This window comes from Dama dama, chromosome 22, assembly GCF_033118175.1.
Source record: "Dama dama isolate Ldn47 chromosome 22, ASM3311817v1, whole genome shotgun sequence".
NCBI lineage: Eukaryota > Metazoa > Chordata > Mammalia > Artiodactyla > Cervidae > Dama > Dama dama.
In genome coordinates, this window is record NC_083702.1 from 19,876,284 (window position 1) to 19,898,638 (window position 22,355).

The 22,355-nt window shown below is 39.7% G+C and overlaps 1 protein-coding gene across 6 annotated transcripts; it reads right to left on the reverse strand.

Moving 5' to 3' along the window:
* Positions 1 to 1,189: 1,189 nt before the first annotated feature.
* LOC133043735 (C-type lectin domain family 2 member D11-like) lies at positions 1,190 to 21,727 on the reverse strand. 6 transcript variants are annotated; one of them, XM_061124912.1, is made up of 7 exons: positions 21,149 to 21,727; positions 20,046 to 20,119; positions 17,618 to 19,666; positions 8,816 to 8,944; positions 6,074 to 6,156; positions 5,378 to 5,484; positions 1,190 to 3,926 (listed from the first exon to the last, which is right to left on the reverse strand). In XM_061124912.1, the coding sequence occupies exons 3-7, from the start codon at positions 17,721 to 17,723 to the stop codon at positions 3,806 to 3,808; spliced, it is 546 nt and encodes a 181-aa protein (XP_060980895.1). In that variant the 5' UTR covers positions 17,724 to 19,666; positions 20,046 to 20,119; positions 21,149 to 21,727; the 3' UTR covers positions 1,190 to 3,805. The 6 variants fall into 6 exon arrangements, 3 of the variants coding, with proteins under 3 accessions (XP_060980895.1, XP_060980893.1, XP_060980894.1); XR_009689760.1 differs by lacking the exon at positions 17,618 to 19,666 and having other exon boundaries at positions 6,074 to 6,249; XR_009689759.1 differs by lacking the exons at positions 17,618 to 19,666; positions 20,046 to 20,119 and having other exon boundaries at positions 6,074 to 6,249.
* Positions 21,728 to 22,355: the final 628 nt, after the last annotated feature.

Consider the following 22,355-nt stretch of genomic DNA (forward strand, 5'->3'; position numbering starts at 1 on the left):
ACTTTTGAGTGAGTTTGTTTCCTGGAACCCGTAGCTACAACAAATACAACAGAGAAAAAGTAGTCTTTTCAACAAACGATACTTGAACAATTGAGCATAAACACACACACACATACACAAATTAGATGCTGATCTAACACCCATCACAAAAAAATAACACAAAATATTATTGCCGCTATTTTTACTTTCATTTCCATAGAGCAATGATGGAAAAAAAAAAAAAAACAACTATGTATTAGTAATATTTATGGAGTCAAATAGAGTAACAAGAGACTTTCATCTGTTACCTCATTTGAATCTTTAAGCTAGCCAGTGAAACTAGTGATCTATTTATTTTTCATGTGAAGTACCTCTGCTTTGAGGTAATTTATAAAGATCACAATGAGAGGGTAACAGGCAGGGAAGGCCAGGGGTCTCCAAAGAGAGGAAATAGGCTGTAAGTGTCAGACATTTTTTTTCTCTCTCTCCTAAGCTGCAGGAGGAAACAAATAAGTGTTAGATTTCTTCTCCTTCTCTATATAAATTTAAAAGGAGGTTTCTCTTAAAATTCTGTGTTGCCATGATGACACCTGGCTCCACCTGAATTTAACTTCTCAAACCTTGAGCTAACCAATGCATTTTTCTTATGGAAATGTTTGTCTTAAGCTGTGTTAATGTACTACGTATTTACCCTAGACTCTGTCTTCAAGTGGGTTCTGCCAAAGATTCAGAACCAATTTTTTGGACTCTATGGGAGAAAGTGAGGGTGGGATGATCCGAGAGAACAGCATCAAAACGTGCATATTATCAAGTGTGAAACAGATCACCAGTCCAGGTTGGATGCATGAGACAAGTGCTCGGGGCTGATGCACTGGGATGACTCAGAGGGATGGGATGGGGAGGGAGGTGGGCGGGGGGTTCAGGATGGGGAACACATGTAAATCCATGGCTGATTCATGTCAATGTATGGCAGAAACCACTACAATATGGTAAAGTATTTAGCCTCCAACTAATAAAAATAAATGGAAAAAAATAAAAAATAAATTTATCATTGCTAAATTTTCCTATATATCAAAACATTTAGCATTATAATATTTCTTTGCTTAAATTCAGCTTTGTTTGATGTTAATATAGACAATCCAGCTTTAACTTACAGTATGTTTTCCTTTAAGCCCATGGTCACATGTGGAAACACACACATACACATATATAAGTATACAATAAGAATATATTTATGTGAATGAATATGGAGAGAAAGTGTAATATTTCATTTTAAATAAAACTTTGTACATAACAACAACAACAAAAAAGAACCAATTTGACAAAACAGTATGTTTTACTCATATGTTGTTCTCCTAATTTATGTTAATGAAACTAGCTTGTAAAAGAACACTAAGTCAGTTAGGGTCACAGTTTGACTCAAACGTCATTTGTAAGTTAATCACACCAAGTTTACCAATATAAATTTTACTGATTGCTTTACTTTACTTTCCAGATTTCTGTGAAAATTTATCTTTCTTTATGAGAAAATTAGCAGAAACCAGGCAAACAGGGCAGCACCTCATAGTCAGGAAGACATTATATATTCACAGGTATGTTTAGAACATTCTGTACTTGAGACGCTGTACTAGTCTCTGAGGACACGAAGGTGAACTAGACATAATTCATTCATCTTACAAAACCTGAGGTAAAAGGGACTCTAAGACAAAAAGCATCAAATACATAATTTAAAGTATATAAAAGTATATATATTATATAATATAAATATATAATATATATAGATACAAAACTAAATATCTTCAAAATTAAATTAAATTACAAGGAGAAACTGATGACAAACATACGATATCGCTTATACATGGCATCTAAAAAAGGGTACAAATGAACTTATCTACAAAACTGAAATAGAGTCATAGATATAGAAATCAAACTTAGAGTTACCAGGTGGTAAAGGGCTCTAAAAGGGTGTGGAGGGATAAATTGGAAGACTGAGACTGACAGACACACAGCACTCTCTGTAAAATAGATAATTGGTCAGGAATAATGCATTGCCCAGGGAAACTCTATACAGTGTTCATTCCTGTGGGGAAAGAATCTAAAAAAGCGTGCATACATGTACATGTCCAGCGGATTCACCCTGCTGCATACCTAAAATTAACACAATGTTTATTGGAATATGGTTGTAGATCAAAATTAAAAACAAAAATAAGAAGAAACTGGGAAGCACACCGCTAAGATGGGAGAAATGGAAGCACTGAGTTGGCCAAGAATGTCATTTGGATTTTCTATTCTGTAAGATCTTATTCACTGGACAACCCAATACATAAAGACAGAAGATGTATTATAAATTGCTATTTAGTCCATTTCTGGACTCATCAGTACAGTGCAGCTCATACTGTAAAAATCTAAAACATTCTGTTTCTAAACCTCAACCATGCATAAACATTTGTGAGACTGGGTATCACACAGGTAATGAGAGGAGGCAATTCACTATTTTTTATTTATGGGGTGAAAGCAGGATTTTTAAAATCCAATAGTGTAAAAAACAGATTGGTATTTGTTTATAGATATAATATTTACTTAGCACACTGTAATAATGGGGAATACATGTAAATCCATGGCTGATTCATGTCAATGTATGACAAAAACCACTAGAATATTGTAAAGTAATTAGCCTCCAACTAATAAAAATAAATGGAAAAAAAAAGAAATAGAAAAAAAAATAAAACAGAAACACTGAGAATTAAAGCATAAAAGTCACCTTTACAGTATTTCTAATGCCTTAAAATATGGAGTCTGAAATAAAGATTAGTCTTAGTAATTTTTGAAATTTTTTGGCTGCCCCAGATCTTAGTTGCAGCATGTGGGATCTTTGATATTCATTTCAGCATGTAAAATCTAGTTTGTTTGCTTGCTTCCCCCCATCCCTGCCCCATTTTGTGATTTCTTTCATTTCCTACTTATTGTGATAAATGGATAATTTATTATTATTATTATTATTGGACTTCCACAATGGAAGTCCCTAGTCGTAGTAGCATTAAAATTTTCTCTCTATATATGTTTTCTTAATTTACTTAATTAATTCTTAATTTTTGGCTGCACTGGACCGTCGCTGCAGTGTGTGGATTTCTCATTGCAGTGACATCTCCTGCAGTGAGCACAGGTTCTAGGCGTGAGGCTTCAGTAGTTGTAGCTCTCGGGCTCATAGTTGTGGCTCATGGGCTCTAGAGAGCGGGCTCAGTAGTAGTGGCACAAGAGCCTCGCTGCTGTCTGGAGTACAGAATCTTCCTAGACCAGAGCTGGAACCTGTGTCTGCTGCATTGGGAGGCAGATTGTTATCCACTGTGCCACCAGGGAAGTCCAAAAAAAGTGACCATGTACATTTGGAACAGACACTCAGGGAATTTTGAATGTGTTAACCAATTGTAACATTTCTCATTGGTTATTAAAATAATTGTGCATGGTTTTAGCTATCATATCATTATTTTGGTCCCATGTGTGCAAATAAAATGCTGTTTGTATGGAAAAAAGGGAATTCTTTCATATTTATGGGTTCAAGACATAAATATCAACTCATATTATTTAACACCTACTTAATTTAGAATCTCTTCCAAATTTCTATCTCATGCAAGTATAGTTTGCTTCTGTGGGGTTACCAAACACTATCAATAAATCTTCCTGATATTTTTGGCAGAGAAAGCAATAGGGCAACTGTTTATAATGTATATATAAACATTTATAATAAAATTTTATAAAACATTTATAAAACAATTTTTAATGCCTCTCTTAGGGATGGTGTGTGATCCCTAAAACGGACTTGAAGAATTTAAGGACATGGAGATGTTATTTGTTTGCTGCAAATCCATTTTCTTTCTGTATAACTTCTGGCACTGCTAACTCCAAGGTCATTCAGGTAGCCACGTTCCCCATCTCCTGTCATGCCGAACCTAAAACCAAACACGAAAATATTAAAAAAGCATAGCCTGGACATCTCCATTCATTCCTCCTCTATAATCTTCAGTACCCCCGACTCCAGGCATTTTTAATGTGGACAAGAGAAAAATGAAAATCTGTTGTTCATAAGGCTTCTGAGTAAATATAGACCATTTCTGTATTCAGTTCCTTTTATATTCTCAAAGTCCCTGCTGGAATATTGGAAGATTATCATCATCCATCCCAAGTTCAGTTATGTTGTTGACTAGGTATTTAAGTAGGGCTCAATTTTGAAGCCAAGTGAACTGCTGCCATGGGTGGTGATAAAAGAAATTGTCACATATTGAAATATTGGTAAGTCATTCTGGTTTATACATGACTTAACTTGAATTTTATGCTATAAAGTAGTCTGTTTGTATCATATTAAACATCCACTGTACATCTACTTTAATTATTAAACAAAAGGGCACACTGACCAGAAGTAAAGAATGTCCAAATTAAAAAGAAAGTTTAAATGTCCCTCTTCTTGAGATACCAACGCTGGTCCTCCTTTGATGGTAAGACTCCCTTCCCAGGTGAAAATGCCATGTCGACCCAGCGTGTACTTGCTGGTCTATTCTTTTTTTTTTTAAGCGAAACCTTGAAGGAATGTAACCCAGACTTGTTTAATGTTTTCTATTCTGACAAGACATAAAACAGGGCCAGAAACCCTGTTTCTCTGAAGCAGTTTCTCAGAGTCCATCTGGGAAGTGGGCTTCTGGGCTAGTCCTCAACTTGGCTCAGATTAAACTCTTTTCTATTCTTATTTTTTATCTTTTACTGATTATTTTAATTAGCTTTCAGGGAACATGGTTTTCAGTGTTCTCCTGACCTGGTTCATACATGGGTGAAAATAAACATATATGCTTACTAGCAAATTCTTGAACAGGCTTAGCTTTGATTGAGGGAAGTGTTTGCCCTTTATATTCTATAGGCTCCAAAGTAATGGTTACATTTAAAACATTCCCACTGAAGTGTTCACAACCCAAGATGTGTTACTAAATTCCTTCCAGGGATAAATTATCACAGGAGGGATTCCCACTGGTTCTCTGATGACCTTCCTTTTAGGAATGGGCAGAGCAGCTGGCAGAGTGGACTGAGGGTCTGTGGATACCAATTCTTCAGTGGCTTTCCAAGACTGTAGGATCCCAGAGTCTAAATATGGATTTCAGTACAGTTGAAGTCAGTGGGTGAAAGCAGAAGGACTATGTCCAATGTCATCATCATGCTAAAGATTTCAACTAAAAACATGATACGTAAAGTTTTCCCAAAGGCACAGATAATAAACGGAAGAGCATACAAAGGATTTCTATTTTATACCTCACAGTACAGCAAACTTTCCATGATATTAAATTTACATTCCCATAAATACATCTCTCACCCATAACCACATATAAATAGAATAGAAGGCAGTCTAAAAACTTACGACGTATTATATGTAGAGTTGTCTGTCCACTTCCAAGCACGATGCGGTGATTCTCTGCTAAGGCCAATCCAATGGTCAAAAGGGCCTTTGTATCTTTTGAGAAAGTTCTATTATAAAACACAGAAAGCAAAAACACATGTCTCCTTCATGTTACCCTTGAGTCCTCTCCCCCCAGCCTTCTCCCCTTGGATGACAGCTGGTAAGACTGAGAAGCTTAGACACTGAAGGGAGAAGACTAGTCCCTAGTTCTCAGCTTAAGTCACTCAAGTGTCTCTGATCCTAAATTACATTAAAGTGATCACACATCTCAATTTGACTGGGAAAGTCCCAGGTTATGCCTGTGGTGCCAACATAATACTGTCACTTCCAGCGTAATATTGTCACTTTCACTCCCCAAAATGTCCCAATTTGGGTGATAAATTGCATGATTACCAGACTTCTTTTTACAATGGGAACAATATATCTAATTTGAAGGTTAACCATGAGGATTACATGAGAGAATGTGTCTAAATTGTCTCACAGGGTTTCAGGTGGAGAACATACCCAGGAAATATCAGGCACTAATATGTACTCTGAGCCCCCAAGCCTGCCTGGAATGGGACTCTTCCTCTTTTTTCAGCTGTCACCCTGTGCAGCCTACATCCTTATCAGGGGCTAAGTATTCAACAAAGAACATGATCCGAAAATATTTCTTACCAGCTCCTCCTCGGTTTCAAACTGAACAAGAACAGCTTCATGTGAAGTACAAAATGTCTGACTGGCTGTCCAATTCTTTGAGTCTTCAGAAAAATAAAAACATTTACACCTAAATCCAATCCATCCTTTTGGGCAGGGGACATACAGAACGTGTGAGTCTGGCTTTCTGCTGCTCACTAAAAGTTGAACAGACATAGTAAAGCATAACAAATAAATTTTCTCATCCCTTTTATCTATTTTCCACTTACCATCCTGAGGTCTGTCTTTTTTAACATATGTATGTATTAATATATACATATATACATGTGTGTATATGTACATGTAGGTACAGTATAACTAAATTCCAAAATGAGGGGTTTGAAGAAACGCATGCCAAAGAACAACTAGACTCTTGTACTTTTATGGCCTTGGCTAACAGCATTTTGCTTTTCTCAAAACCTGAACAGGGGCTACTTTCTATACATAGAGAGATTATTAGAAATGTCTTCCAAGTCCAAACTCGTCTGTTTTTCCCAAAGAATAGTTTTTCTTTATATGTATGTTGGCACCATTCATTACATATAGATTTGTGGAACCAGCTCTCTGCTGCTCATTAAAAGTTGGACAGACACAGTGAACATAACAAATAAATTTTCTTACCCCTTTTACCTATTATTCCACTCACCATCCTGAGCTTGGTCTTTTCTTTCTTTTTTTTTTTTAATTATGTATGTATATACATATACACACACAGGTATTCATATATGTAAGTACAGCAAGACTAAATTCCAAAATGAAGAGTTTGAAGAAAAACATGGCCAAATATAAACTAGACTCTTGTACTTTATGGCTCTGCAAATAGCATTTTGTTTTTCTTAAAAGCTCTACAGGACCTACTTTCCACAGGCAGACAGATTGTCAGAAATGTCTTCCATGCGCAATACATTTGTTTATCAGAATGCAGTTTTATTTTATATATATTTTGGCACCATTCGGTACATAATTTCATATTATTTTGCTTCCAGAGTCACATTCTAAGGTGCTTGTCTATGTACTAAACACTCTGTATGGATGCCACCCAACTCTGGGTTATATGCAGAATTGCCGAGCTGTAATGCACTTCCAACTAATATTTCTAATGCCTCTTGAAATGCTACCAGCTTTAACCACTTATAAAACACCAACTGCTACTCACTGTGTGGAAATGTGATTGTATTTTACTGCTTTCCAAAACAGCAGACTTTTCCAAGATCTATTTTCTCTTTCTGGTTTCTTGGAGAATGCAATATTGAGATCTGTGGTCACTTGCAGAGTGCAAGCTAGTGGTAGTTGATTTTCCTAAATGATTTTATTAGCTTGAGAGTTTGTCTTGGAAAGAATGTTCTGTGAAAACTAATATATGAATGTATATATATATATATATATATATATATATATTTTATATGGTGACTTTTTACCCCTGAGTTCAGTCTTGAAGTACATATTGTATTTGATTATTGCCTCCCCAGAGTCATCACTAACAGTCTTATCTCAGGCACAAAAGCCATCAATCCACTGATCTTCGAGCAGAGAATCTGTGCATCTCACTTCCCAGGGGTCCATGGACACTAATGATTTTAAGGAAATCAATTTCTGTAGCATTTAATTTCTGTAGTATTCTTTCCTAGCATCATACAGATTTCCCTTTCCCCACATCTTCCTTAATATCAGTCCTTCTTACTCTTGACATAAGAAAGGCAAACTCCTTACCTTTCCTAGATTTTACTATGATACATCTCTTAGGGGTATAAAACCCCCCAGTAGACAAAACATGGCATAGTTCAACTATTGATTTTAGTACCAAAAATACAATGTAGTATTTCCAGTGTTTCTGGAAATGCTATTTTATATGTATTTCTGTTAAATATGCATAAAAATATTTGGGCCCTTGTGAGATGCTCTGAAACCAGCAAGATATCAGAGTATAGGCTGTGGGAAGAATACATGCTTTTGCTTCCTAACCTCACTTTTTCCTCCCTTATCTAATATGATAGGAAATACTGTTGGTTCAACTTTCAAGATAGATTCTGACACCAGGTCCCACCTCCACTGTTACCCCCAGGGCCAAGCCATGGTCCACTCTGGTGTGGATTTCTATAAGTTTACCCTAGTAGATGTTCCCAAAGTCTAACTTTTCTTCCAACAGTCTGTTCTCGATATAACAGTCACAATGGTTTTATTCTACAATGAAATTCAGATCATGGCATTCCTCTCCTACAATTTCCCTCTTCCTGATACCCCCCACTGCACTCAGATTAAAAGCCAAAGTCCTTACCTGACTCACTAGGCTGTGACCTCCCTGACCCCCAGCCCATTACTCTTCCTCATTCTCACTTTGCTTCAACTGTAGAAGCCTCGGTGCTATTCCCCAAATCTGCCAGGAGATTTCTCCTTTCATTCTACTTGTTCCTGCCATCTGGAATGCGTTCCCCACATGCCCAGTGGCTCCTTCATCTCCTTCAAGTTTGCTGAAAATCATCTTCTCAAGGAGGCTTACCCTGGACACTTATATTCATCTCAATCTGTTACTCTATATTATAATATCTGCATCTCCCTGCTATTAATAGAATAGGAGTTCCCTGGGACAGGGAATTTTTTGTGTTTTGTTCACGGATATACCTCAAGCATTTCACACAACCTGGCACATAATGGAGCTCAATAAATATTTATTTACAATGTGAATGTGCAAAGAGCATGGTATGGCTTGGAGAACAGGTAACTCACCTGCCACACAAACGGAAAATAACACCACATTTAGAGCTATAAGCACAAAGATAATCACGATGCAGCAGTAAAGCTTGGCAGGTGTAACAGGAGATACAATTGCTAGGCTTTTCTTTAGGAAATCTTTACCTGTAAATGGAAATGTCATAAATCAATCTCATGGAAGCATTAGAAAGAAAAACTTAAATGTATCACAGAATCCACATGTAAAATCAGCTGTACCTCACCTCCCCTATTGCCAAAATCCCTCACAAAAGGTCCACATCCAGGAGAGATGGCCATGGCTGAAAAGCGACCCAGAGATAAGGAAACAGTATTTTTCCCCTGGAGACTCTTCCAGTTATTGTAAGAAGAGCTAATAAGAGAGTAAGAAACAGACAGACTAGAAACCAGGATGAAAACGAAACATACACACAATCCAAATTTACCTCCTTAAATAACAAATTTGGTTAGAAGTTCTAAGAGGCGCATTAGAGAACTAATCAATATAATTTATCATATTAACAGAATAAGAGAAGAGAAAGGATATGATCATCTATATAGACATAAAAAGAGAAGGAAATGGCAATCCACTCCAGTATTCTTGCCTAGAGAATCCCGTGGACAGAGGAGCATGGTGGGCTGCTGTCCATAGGGTCGCCCAGAGTTGGACATGACTGAAGTGATTTAGCATGCGTGCATAGACATAAAATGTGGGGAAACATAAGAGTCATCCAAAATAACAAAGCCCAACAAATTATGAATTGAACTTTCACTTTTCATAGAAATAGCACAGATAAAACAATACTTAATGGTGAAAAAGTGAATGCCTTCCTCTAAAGGTCAGGAACAAGGCAAGGATGTCTGTTCTCACCAATCCAATTGAACATTTTACTAGAGGTTCTATCAGTGCCAAAAATGCAAGAAAAATAAATAAAAGACATATAGAGATTAGAAAGAAGTGAAGGTGTTTCTAGATGTGGTATCCATTCACCTCCCAGTAGAAATATTAATTTGAAAATTATCTGCACATAAATATACCTTCCCCAGAGCCAAGGATTCCAGGCACACCCACCCCTGCCTCATCCCAGCTCCTTGCACTCCAGCAATCCCAGCAGACAATGCAGCCTCGGACAGCTTCCAGCCCGGGCTTCCTGTGGGCTCCTAGGAGCCAGGCTCCTGTCTCCCCGATGCACCTGCCAATTCCAGCAGCTCCAGGTGGGCCTCCTGTGTCCCTTGGCTCCTGGTGAACTCCTGGGGTCCAGGCCCCCCAAACCCTGCCGTCAGGACTCAGCAGTCCAGCAGAGAGAGAGACCCTCTCCCTGTGGGAAAGGAGGGTAAAGCAGCACCTGACTTCATTACAGATTCCAGGTCTACCTGCTCTAGCCTCACATCAGTCTGACTCCTGCAGCCCTGGGTTACAGCCTGCAGACTCACTAACCGAGACCCCCTCTCCCCAGTGCCTGCCAGTTCCAGGGAGCCAAGCGACTCCTGTGACATTAGGCTCCTGGAAATCTCCTGGTAACCCAGGCCACCTTTCACCCTAGGGACTGTGTACTCGAATGCCCGTAGGCAGCTCCTATCACTCCTGCTGGCTCCCATGAATCAAGACACCAACACAACCAGTCGTTGTTGTTTAGTTTCTAAACCTTGTCTGACTGCTGTTCGACCCCAGGGACTGTAACCTGCCAGGCTCCTCTGTCTATAGGAGTTGGCTCCTATGTCCATGGGATTTCCCAAGCAAGAATTCTGGAATGGTGTCTCATTTCCTTCTCCAGGCAATCTTCCCAACCCAGGGATCAAACCTAGGTGTCCTGCTTGTCAGGGGGACTCTTTATACCCCTGAGCCACCTGGAAAGCTCCAACCAGTCACTAGGGAAACAAAAATACAGTGAGCTGCCACAAGATGTGTATCAGAGTGGCAAATAAAATAACAAATCTAAATGATGGTGAAGAAATGATACAAATGGAATTCTCATAAACTATTGAAAATGCAACAGTATAGCTTTTGAAAACAGCTTGGCAGTGAGGTGTGGCAAACATAACCTCACCATATGCCCTAGCAATGCCATCTCTAGGTATCTATGCAAGAGGAATGGAAATATCCATTTACACACAAACCTATACTTGAACATTTATAATAACTTTATTTATTGTCACCAAAACCTGGCAACAATTCAAATATCCTTCAGCTGGGAAAAAGGTAAATAAAGACCACTTTTTACTAAGAAAAAAGAAAAACTTGATCCCATGCTCACAATTGCTCATTCATTATTTTGCTTTGGCTCAGTAAATTTTACTGAGCCTTTCTCCTCCCCAAAGACCAAGAGAACTCTGGATTGCCTGAAAATGTAAAAGGCACTAAAGAAAGCAGTGAGATACTTCCCACCTCATGTGTGATCATGACCTCACGTCCCCAGAACACTAGTGAGAAGTGTGACTTTGGAAATGCCACTGGCTCTTCCACCCAGCTCTCCCTTCCCCATGAAGTGTTCTGTTCCCCTTCTTGCCTTACTTAAAAATGAGAACATTTTTCAGAGAGTGTTTCCTATTGTGACAGTCCTTGTGAATAATGTCTCTCCTCATTTAGTCCACACTATTGATATACAGTACAATATAGATGAATTTCAAATGCATTTTGCTGGTGAAAAAAGCTTGACTCTGTAGGCATTCTTCAAGAGTAACAAAACAGAAAAGAAATCATTGGTTGCCAAACGATGAGGAGAGAGCAAAGAAATATTTACAGGTAGCATGTGTGTGGGCGGGTCGGGGGGGGTTACCCTTATTGTGTTGTGGCCATATGATTATATGTATTTGTCAAAACTCATAGAAATGCGCACCAAAAGGTGAATTTTTCTGAATGTCAATTTCGCTTTTTAAAAGTTCCTGCTAACTTTCTTTTAACTGCTACATTTCACTCATTTCACGTATATCTTATAGAATGTTCAGGAGCCTCAGTTTAAATGCTAGGCAGGGGGAGAACATATAGGATTGACGTCTTTAGATGCTATACAATGACATTTGAATTTTGGCTCCATATAAAACTTTCCACCTTCATTCTTTCTGATTCTGCATTAAAGCACAATTGTCTTAGAAATTCCGTATGTTATGACTTCTGAGAAATGGAAGATTTCCTGCCATAACAGTAAGCAAAGGATGCCACAGTAATCAGCAATCGCAGCCATCACAGAATGGTGAGCTGCTGAGCCCTGAGGGAACTCAGGAAGGGGAGAACTCCCTCCTTCTAGTAGCCCTCAGACTGCAGCCACTCCCTATGCTGAGCCCTGAAGAAACTCAGAATATGAAAACACAGGATACTGGCCCCAGATAGTTGAGGTGCATATCAAAGGAATGATTTCAGTGAGACCAGACTCTTGCATCTTCCCATACACAGAAAAGTGCTAAATTCCTTAACCTGGGATGTCTGGTTTTCTTTAACTTACAAAAAAAAAAAAAAAAAACTTTTGATATTCAAAGGCTACAAGCTGTTTGTTGCAAAGTTTCTATATTGCCTGGCTCCCTCCTCATCTCCTTGGAGCAGTTCTCTCAGGGTTATTTGAGATGTTGTCTCCTTGGCTTAAGTTCTAAAAGTGCCCACTGAATAAAACATAACTCTTGTAACCAGGAAGGGTTAATTTTGACTCCATACAGGATCTGTTTCTGTGACTTTAACTCTCATTTCACTGCTTTTGTTATTAAAGGCATACATAATGGCTTGTCTCAAGGAGCTCTGCCTGCCCCACCTCCCCTGCCTCTTGGGCTAGGGTGCCTTTGTTTGGCTCACAAGGAGATAGCCTGAGTCTGCTCATATGTAAAGGGCTATAACATCCCTCTTCTTTGTGTGGGAAATGAAACCCCTCCTCTGTTGCTTACCAGCCTGACTGAGAAATTCATATTTATAGGCCAGAAATGCATAGAGCTCTGGCATCTTTGTTTTGGTATCACAGGGTATATTTCATGTCACAGCACCCATGAAATGATGTAAAGAAGTGAAACTAACACATCCCTGTGCGTGAGGCTTGGTATTCTAAGAGATACCAACAAAAATCAGTTTTTTTCTTTTTACTTTGTTTCCTCTCCTCTCCCCATCTCTGATCCATAAAATAACCTGGCATCCAGACCCCGACATGATGGTTCTTTCAAGATGTTAGTCAGCCATCTTCTTGGTCAGCCAGCTCTCTGAGTAAAGTCATATTCCTTGCCTAAATACCTTGTCTCTCAAATTTATTAGCCTATTGTCAGGGGTGAGTAGAGTGAGCTAGGGCTTGATTATACTCTCAACTTTTAGGTTGTGAATACTTTTGTAAGTTTACACTTCCACAAATTTTTTTCATTGTTAGAAGAGTAAGATGTGAATCTCCCCATACCTCTCTCCAATGAATCTTCTATTTGCCCCTTACTAATATTCTAAAGGGGGGGGATGTAAATAGGAGATTCATTGGAGAGAGATAAGGGGAGATTCACATCTTACTCTTCTAACAATGAAAAAAAAAATTGCGGAAGTGTAAATATTCTAAAAGGGCTTCCCTTGTAGCTCAGTCAGTAAAGAATCTGCCTGCAGTGCAGGAGACCCAGGTTCGATCCCTGGGTTGGGAAGATCCTCTGGAGAAGGAAATGGCAACCCACTCCAGTATCCTTGCTTGGAAAATCTCATGAACAGAGGAGCCTGGTGGGCCGCAGTCCATGGCATCACAAACAGTCGGGCGGAACTGAGCAACTAACACTGACTTACTTACTAATATTCTAAAAGGGGCTTCCCTGGTAGCTCAGCTGGTAAAGAATGTGCCTGCAATGTAGGAGACCTGGGTTTGATCTCTGGGTTGGGAAGATCCCCCGGAGGAGGTCATGGTATTCTTGCCTGGAGAATCCCCATCGATAGAGGAGCCTGGTGGGCTATAGTCCATGAGGTCGCAAAGAGGCAGACATGACCGAGTGACTAAGTACAGTATTCTAAAAGTCCCCCCGTTTTCTTCTCTTTATTTCTCTATATCTTTCTCCTAACACCCTCCCTTGTTTCATGTTTCATTTCTCTTTCTTGCTTACTTTCTTCCCTTCTGTTTTTTTGTATGGAAATAAAATTTGCCACCCCCAAAATGTTTCTTCGCATGTGGATTATTTCAATCTAAAAATTAGCAAGGCAACCAAAATCCAGGAATAATTTTTGATCTTCACCTTATCTGTCTAAAATAATTTAGATAGTGGGGCTGTTTAGAAGAGAGCTATCACCAGGAATATCTGCAAAGATTATGGGCCTGCGTGTGGTTGGGGAGACTGGTCAGGGCCTAGAGATCAGAGTCTATCCTGGCCCTAAAGATCTTTGTCTCTGCACAGCCCTGCAAACATTTTATTCACCAAACTTTTGCTTTTCCATTTCCATTTCCTTCTCTCTGAAGTCCCAAACCACTACCCCCAACATCTTTTGTCTTTAGCTGAAGATGCTATTTAAGGTGAAGCTATTGGCCATTTTGGTGAGCTACTCAGTTTTCCTGGGTCTGTCTCATGTATACATATGATTCAACTTGAGATGTGGAATTTCTTGCCATATCAATAAACAAGGATGTCACAGTCATCAGCAGTTTTGACCCTCCAAATGTGAAATTCTGAGCCTTGAGTGTGCTTAGGAAGGAGAATGATGCTTGGTATCTGGCAGTCATTAAGCTGCAGTCACTCCCTGCTGTAAGCACTAAGGAAAAGTGCAGGAGACCAGCCCCAGACAGCTGAGGTGCATATCAAGGGAATGATTTCAGGGAGCACAGACTCTTGCATCTTCTAGTACAAAGAAATCACTTCATTCCTTAAATTGGGATATCTGGTGTTCTTTAAATCACAATAATGTTTTGATGTTCAGATTACCTGCCTCCTTGTTCCAAACTTCTACATAGCCTGACTCCCCCCCCACCCCCAACTCCTCAGAGCAGTTTTTATGGGGTTACATGAGACATTATCTCCCAGGCTTGAAGCCCTAAGAATTCTCATCGAATAAAAGGTAACTCTCAACATTAAGTTGCATGTATTTTTTCAGTCTGCAAAGTTTTGTTTGATTTTTATTTGTTATCTGTCTCATGTCAATTTAATTCTTAAACCAGAAGAGCAGAGGAAAATGTCTTTCTCTCTTACACTCTCCTGTGGTGTGTCCTCTTCCTGTCTCCCTCTAAATTCATGTGGCTTTTAAATTATACTCTGAACACAATAACCTTCAAATGTCTAGTTTGAAAAATGGTGTTAGAAATTGTCTCACAGAAGAACAGAGAAGTGAATCATATTACAGTTCTACTGGTTTTAACTTTCATTTCATGTACTAGAAAACTTAGTTAATTTACCGAAACAGTTTAAATAAAAAAAAAGAAAATAGATTTCACATTTGGAATGGTCAAATAGCTTCAGCTGCATAAGCACTTGAAATAAGTAGTAAAATATTAATGTTCCTTAAGAACTTTATTTTTCATTAAACAGGAACCCCGTGTCTCAGGAACTTCAATATCCTGTTGACCCAGATACAAAATAAAATGCGGGGAGAGGTGATAAGCAAAGAAAATGAAGAAAATGCATATTTTAGCAGAAATTAGACGTTCGGTAAAAGGATTTATTTTTCTTGGACTGAAGTACAAACATGCAAGAACTATGTTCTTTTTTCTCATTAAACTTGCTATAACATAAAAATGCTAAAGGATTTGCTGGTAGATGGGTTTAGCCTCCTACTCCTACCCTGAACCTCCACATCTGTTTTTCAGTTACAAAAGAAAAGCAAAAAGCAATATATGGGAAACTGCTGTAATTTAATGATTATTCTAGAAAGCAGGTTTGCTTAACCAGAAAACCAAGCAGGCTTGTCTAGCAACAGAATCATGTGATAGAAGCACGAGACATGCCCCCAAACAATAAAACAGTGACACAAGAAGACCCTAATCCTGTGCAATGAGCTCAGTAAGTTAATGATTCTTGTGATATGCACATTTAAAAAAAAAATTTTTGTGGACCTAGCTTGACCATGTAGGGAAAGAAACTCCTGATCAACCTGGATGAGGAGCTGATGATGGAAGCATGACATGTACTCAGGAAAGACAAAGGTCTTCTCCACCACCTACTTTTCCTTTGATTATAAAGCTGTAGCCCAGTAAGTTCTGCAGTGCAAGAGGACACTGCCCACCCACTTGAAAGCCTCACAAGTGTTCTATTCTAATAACTCACTTCTTATCTATCACCATGGCTTCCCTAGTGACTCAGATGGTCAAGAATCTGCCTGCAATATGGAAGATCTGGGTTCGATCCATGGCTTGGGGAGATCCCCTGGAGAAAAGATCGGCTACCTACTCCAGTATTCTGGTCTGCAGAATTCAGTGGACAGAGGAGCCTGGCAGGCTACTGTCCATGGGATTGAAAGAGTCAGACACAACTGAGCGACTTTCACTTTCACTTATTTATCACTTTACCTCTTACTGAATTCTTTCTGGGATCAAAGATAAAGAACTGTGGTACCAGAGCTCTTTGGAGCCCCTGTCATGACACCAAACAGTTTTACCAATAGTCCTAGTTTTTGCAGTTAAGTTTTTTTTTTGGTCAATAATTATTCATGGCTTTATTAAATAAAAGTCTCTTTAGAGAACAGTAAGAAATTAATTCTTAGCTAACATCAGGGGAAAGTGACAGGAGGTTACAATTTTTTTTAATGCATTAATATTGATAATAACATTAACAAGATAGGTACTATATTTCAACAAATATTTTTAATAATCAATCACTATGTTACATTAATACTCTGATGCTCTCATTGAATCAAAATTGTTTAACTAAAATGGTTATATTAAAAGATGCTCATATTTTAATATCACTACTGACAATGTCTGGTAAGATATTATAGAAACTACTTTGGTAATGTAATCTAGAAAGGATGATATAAAGCTTAGCCATTTAAGATGCACTATGATCAAAGGACCAGAGAATGAAAATAAGAGAAAGATATAATAACAGAAGTATACTACATATATATATATATATATATATGTATATATAAAACACTGTGTATAAATAACAGAAGTACACTAGGCCCCATGAGAAAGAGAAAGAGACATAAAGAGGGAAAGAGGCAGAGGGAAAGACAAAGAAAATTACTTGGACACATAAATGAGCCTCAATAGATTTTAGCTGAAACACTTAATGCTATTACTGAAAACCACATTTACCTTTAATTCCAAGAGGAAACTTTGCAGGGAAATTTTGAGCCCAATGGAAAGAAAACATACATTTATATTTGCTTAAAATTTTATTTTATCTTATTTTATTTTACCTTATCTTAATATCTTATCTTATTTTATCTTATTCAAATTCTTTTCCTATTTAGTTTGTTACATCATATTGAACAGAGTACCCTGTGCTATATAGGATGTATGGGCAACTTTTATTAGTATATGTACTACAAAATTGTTGCTGTCTGTTTGCCATCACCTCTGGAATATGATCATCTATTATTTAACATCATAATGTGAGTTGCCAGAATGCAAGTTGCTAGTAACCTGGAGAAAATACGAAGACTAATTAAAAACAAAACCCAAAGACCATTTTTCTCTTAACCTCCTATAACATAATTCACTGTGCAGTAATATTTAAGTAATATATCCAAAAGCAGAATACCTAATATAACAACTACACACCTTCCCTCTCACCCACCTCTAGTCCCTCAAAACATCTCTCCTTCTATGGATGTTAACTCTGAAGTACTGATACTTCTGAAGCACAATTTCTACTCTGCTGTAGTGGTCAGTAGTATAAGAACTCCCTTCCCCAACTCCCATTTTGTTTTTTCAAAGTGTATCAATTTTACCTTACCAGATCTCCACGCCTCCTCATTTGCTCTACAGGTAGGGTCTGTCTCTAAGATTTTTAAAGACACCTCTGTCGTTGTCATGTTTCTGTCATGTTTCAGAAAAAGCATTTTTCAGTAGTTGAAAAGTAAATCTTTTCTCAGTAGGTGCAAAGCAGGAAATGTGGGTTGAACGGAAACTCTGTTAATATATAAGTTAAAAGAATCTAGCACCCTCCCAGTTCAGACTCCATCTCTCATTGCAAAATAGCCTCTTGATGAAAGTGAGGGTGAAAAGCCTGGCTTAAATCTCAACATTCAAAAATCTAAGATTATGGTGTCCAGTCACATTACTTCATGGCAAATAGATGGGGAAACAATGGAAACAGTGGCAGACTTTATTTTCTTGGGCTCCAAAATCATTGCAGATGGTGACTGTAGCCATGAAATTAAAAGACACTTGCTCCTTGGAAGAAAAGTTATGGCCAACCTAGACAGCATGTTAAAAGGCAGAGACATTACTTTGCCAACAAAGGTCCATCTAGTCAAAGCTATGTTTTTTCCAGTGGTCATATATGGATGTAAGAGTTTGACTATAAAGAAAGCTGAGCACCAAAGAATTGATGCTTTTGAACTGTGGTGTTGGATAAGACTCCTGAGAGTCCCTTGGACTGCAAGGAGATCAAATCAGTCAATCCTAAAGGAAATCAATCCTGAAAGTTCGTTGGAAGGACTGTTGCTAAAGCTGCAGTTCTTTTGGCCACCTGATATGACTCATTGGAAAAAACCCTGATGATACGTCTTTTCAGAAGGCAAAAGGAGAAAGGGTTGCCAGAGGATAAGATGGTCAGATAGTATCACTGACTCAATGAACATGAATCTGAGCATACTCTGGAAGATAAAGGAGGACAGAGGAGCCTGGTGTGCTACAATCCTCGAGGTTACAAAGAGTTGGACGCAACTTAGCAACTGAACAACATCGTGTCACTATGTCACTGGGTGCAGACCTTCCAAAAATATACATGTTGTTGTTCAGTCACTCAGTCATGCCAACTCTTTGCGACCTCATGGACTGCAACACGCCAGGCTTCCCTGTCCTTCACCATCTCCTGGAGGTTGCTCAAACTCATGTCTATTGAGTCAGTGATGCCATCCAACCATCTCATCTTCTGTCATCCCCTTCTCCTCCTGCCTTCAATCTTTCCCAGCATCAAGGTCTTTTCCAATGACTCAACTCTTCACATCAGGTGGCCACGTTTAGAGTCATCTCTTGTGCTGTTGGAAATGAACATGAGGCAGGAGCTAAATGGACTCAGGGCTCTACAGCTGGACTTTGTCCCCTGTGGACAGATACCCCAAGACAAAGAGGAGGAGGAGCTAAGCCTTGTTCAGATATGAGATAGTACTTTTCTCATTCTCAACGTCCAGAGGACCTTTCCAAGAATACACCCGCAGTAAGTCTCTTTGTAGATCAAAAAGGGAGTAATGTCAACCTGCCCATAGGCCTGTTCACTAGAACCCATCTTGGCTAAGAAATGTGGGTACACACATGGGAGGACATTGCTGCTGCTGCTGCTAAGCCGCGTCAGTTGTGTCTGACTCTGTGCGACCCCATAGACGTCAGCCCACCACACGCCCCCATCCCTGGGATTCTCCAGGAAAGAACACTGGAGTGGGTTGCATTTCCTTCTCCAATGCATGAAAGTGAAAAGTGAACACTGATATATACCAAACATGGACTCAGAATCAGCCAAAGCAAGATGTTTGGCCAAAGGAAACCCAGAAGAAAATCTCATAAAAGTGATTCAAACTACCACAAGGACCTGATGCTCTGGGCTTGCCAGTGTGTGCCTATTCACATGTACTTTCTTTCCCTCCGAATAAATGTTTCACTTTTTTCATTAGTTTTGGTTTTCCTGTGGAAATTCATTTTTCTGGAAATGAATCCTAATGGCCAGGATTCAGCACTTGGCCTGACTTCACTCTCTGGCCAGACACCAAAGTCCTGTTTCAAGTCCCTGCAGGTTGAGGCCACTCAAGCTCAGACATGTCTTCACAAAAACCTTTGCCTTTCTCTGTTCAGGTGAAAAAAAAAAAAAAAAAAAAAAACACCAAGGAGACGTTAGCGGTAGTACAGCTTCAAAATAAAAGAAACTTATGTCCCTGAATTTCCATGTGGAAGAAAGCTGCATTCTAACTAGAGCCTCCTGCATTTCACAGCTACATGAGTGATAAGTAAATATACACTGTGCTATCAATGAAACTTAGGAGGCTATCTATTGCAGCAGCTATGTAACGTATCTAATTAGAGTGGCAGCCTCATTTTTTCCATATTTTTTGCATTACTAATCACTTCTTATCCAGTCACAAAATATCTGCAGACTGTTTACTACTAAGGTAGGTGCTGAGAAACAAAAGCTTTGCAAATTCTGATGAAGAGGATGAAGCAGGCACCTGGGTCTTGTGTGGGAGAGGTCTTGGATAGATTTTCCAGAATGGCTGAGGAAGGTTAGTGTCTTCTTTGGTGTCTAGTCAAGAGAGGGACATTTTAAAAGATTACAGTTTATAGTACCACTGAAAATTTGACAGAGCTAAGAGCAATGATAAACTGAAATTATAATAGCGTGATCATTATAATGGAGTGCTCAGCATACGAAAATGGAGCTGGAAGGCGAGGGTCCGATTTCAGAATTCAAGAACTAGAACTTCTTTGTAAATTTGTACTGTACCACACAAAAGGACAGAGCAACACCTGCCGATTCCTGTGACCTCAAGGTACCCTGAGAAATCTTGTTGTCTCCCTCCAGATCTCCCTGCCTCCCTTTCCGGTGTTCGTGCAACTAATCCTTGCTTGACACACTTCACTTCTCATCAACTGAAGTTTTAATGCTTGAGAAACAAGTTCTGTAACGAACCCATGGCTTCTCGCATTTAAAAGATTAAATAAATAAACTTCCTCCTTTTCCTTTAGTGTGTCAGTCACAACTGAGAGCTTCCTGCATCTGTGTCTCCAAGCTGGGGCTCTAACAATCCAGCCAAAAATGCATCTTCTTCTCAACCAGGTCTTTGTTTCTGAAATTTCAGTTAATAAAGGCAATACATTAGGAAAACGGTGATACACTTAACCTGCATGACACCAGGAAGGGAACATTTTTTTTTTAACACCTTTATTCTGCCAGAGGGAGCTTAAGGCTCTTCAGACAAAGCTGAAAGACAAGTCTCCCCAAGAATACTGTGTTTCTGGAAACGAAGGGAATTCAGGCCAGTTCCAAAGGCATCTCAACTTTTCAATTAAGATACAATCCTGGGAGTGAGGCAGGCGGAGACATAAAAAGGGGAAAGACCCTGAACCAGGTCACTAAGAAGATTTGCCGCCCTCTCTCAGCCTTTCAAAACCCTTAATCCCTAGACCACAGAGCTTACTGTAAGCAATCTCCCAGTCACCCACTAAAGTTCTGCAAACTCCTATGAAGAGGGCGGCTTAGGCGCACATTCATCCGAGGAGAAATCAAGTCAATTTTTTTCAAATCACCCAAGCAGGCCAGATGTTCACTCACTGAGACAGCCCTGGAGATGTTGCAACCTGCTTGAGACCAGAAGGCAGTTTCTTCATTCTCTTCTCCTCTCAGCGGTAGCGGTTCCTCTCTCTCTATGACTTTGCTCTGGACCAGAGGTGGCCAACAGAGAAGGAAATAGCAACCCACTCCAGTATTCTTGCCTGGAGACTCCTTTGGACAGAGGAGCCTGGTGGGCTGCTGTCCATAGGGTCGCACAGAGTCGAAAAGGACTGAAGCGACTTAGCATGCTCGCATGCATTGGAGAAGGAAATGGCAACCCACTCCAATATTTTCATCCCAGGGATGGAGGAGCCTGGTGGGTTTCCGTCTATGGGATCGCACAGAGTCGAACACGACTGAAGCGACTTAGCAGCAGCAGCAGCAGAGGTGGCCAAATAGGGGGATGCGGCATCCCAGGGCTGCGACTGCCTCCCTCTCCCAGCGCCTCCAGCTTCCCTGTGGGGCGACCACACCCCTCTCCATCCACGGCTGTCTCCCACATCCAGGCCCCATTGTCTGCCAAGGTCTGAGGGAGACACCGGAGGCAGGGTGTGGAAAATAGGCCGATGGACCGAATGGTGCCTCAGATGGTACTATATAACCCTCCCTCCCCACCCTCTGCCCTAGATGTTACACCCCACTTCCTGTGTTTCATTTCTCAGGAGTTTGAGGCAGAAAAAGAAGTCAGAACGCTTGTAAACAGGATGCCTGCCGTTGAAGGGTCTTTGGCTCCTTTCCAACCTGCCAAACGCTTGATGGGGACCTGGTGGACTAACGGTGGATCTAAGAGGACAGCCCTCTGCTCAGGCTGTCTGCCACGCTGGGTCCCTTCCTAGCAGAATAGGAGAAAGTCTGCATACATCTCCACAGCCTGCGAGTCTCCCTGGCCTAGCAGAGATGGGGATAAGGTGCTGTCTCTTTGAGGTTCAACCTGTGGTAACCAAGACCTCTGAGAATAGAAACGCCCACCCACACACACAAACCTACTCTAAAAGGCCTGGTTTGTGGCTTGTTAGCACCACTGTTCTCAGGAAATCATACACAGATCAAAACATCAGGCTGTTATGTTCTGAGGCTACAAAATGAGGAAAGGTTATAAAGGCCAAAAACTACAAGGTTATATAAATCGTCAGAAATTAGGATTAGAGTTGGGAAGAAATAAGAACGCTTGTTTAAACAAGAGTTGTTTGGGGTTCAAAATGGTTAT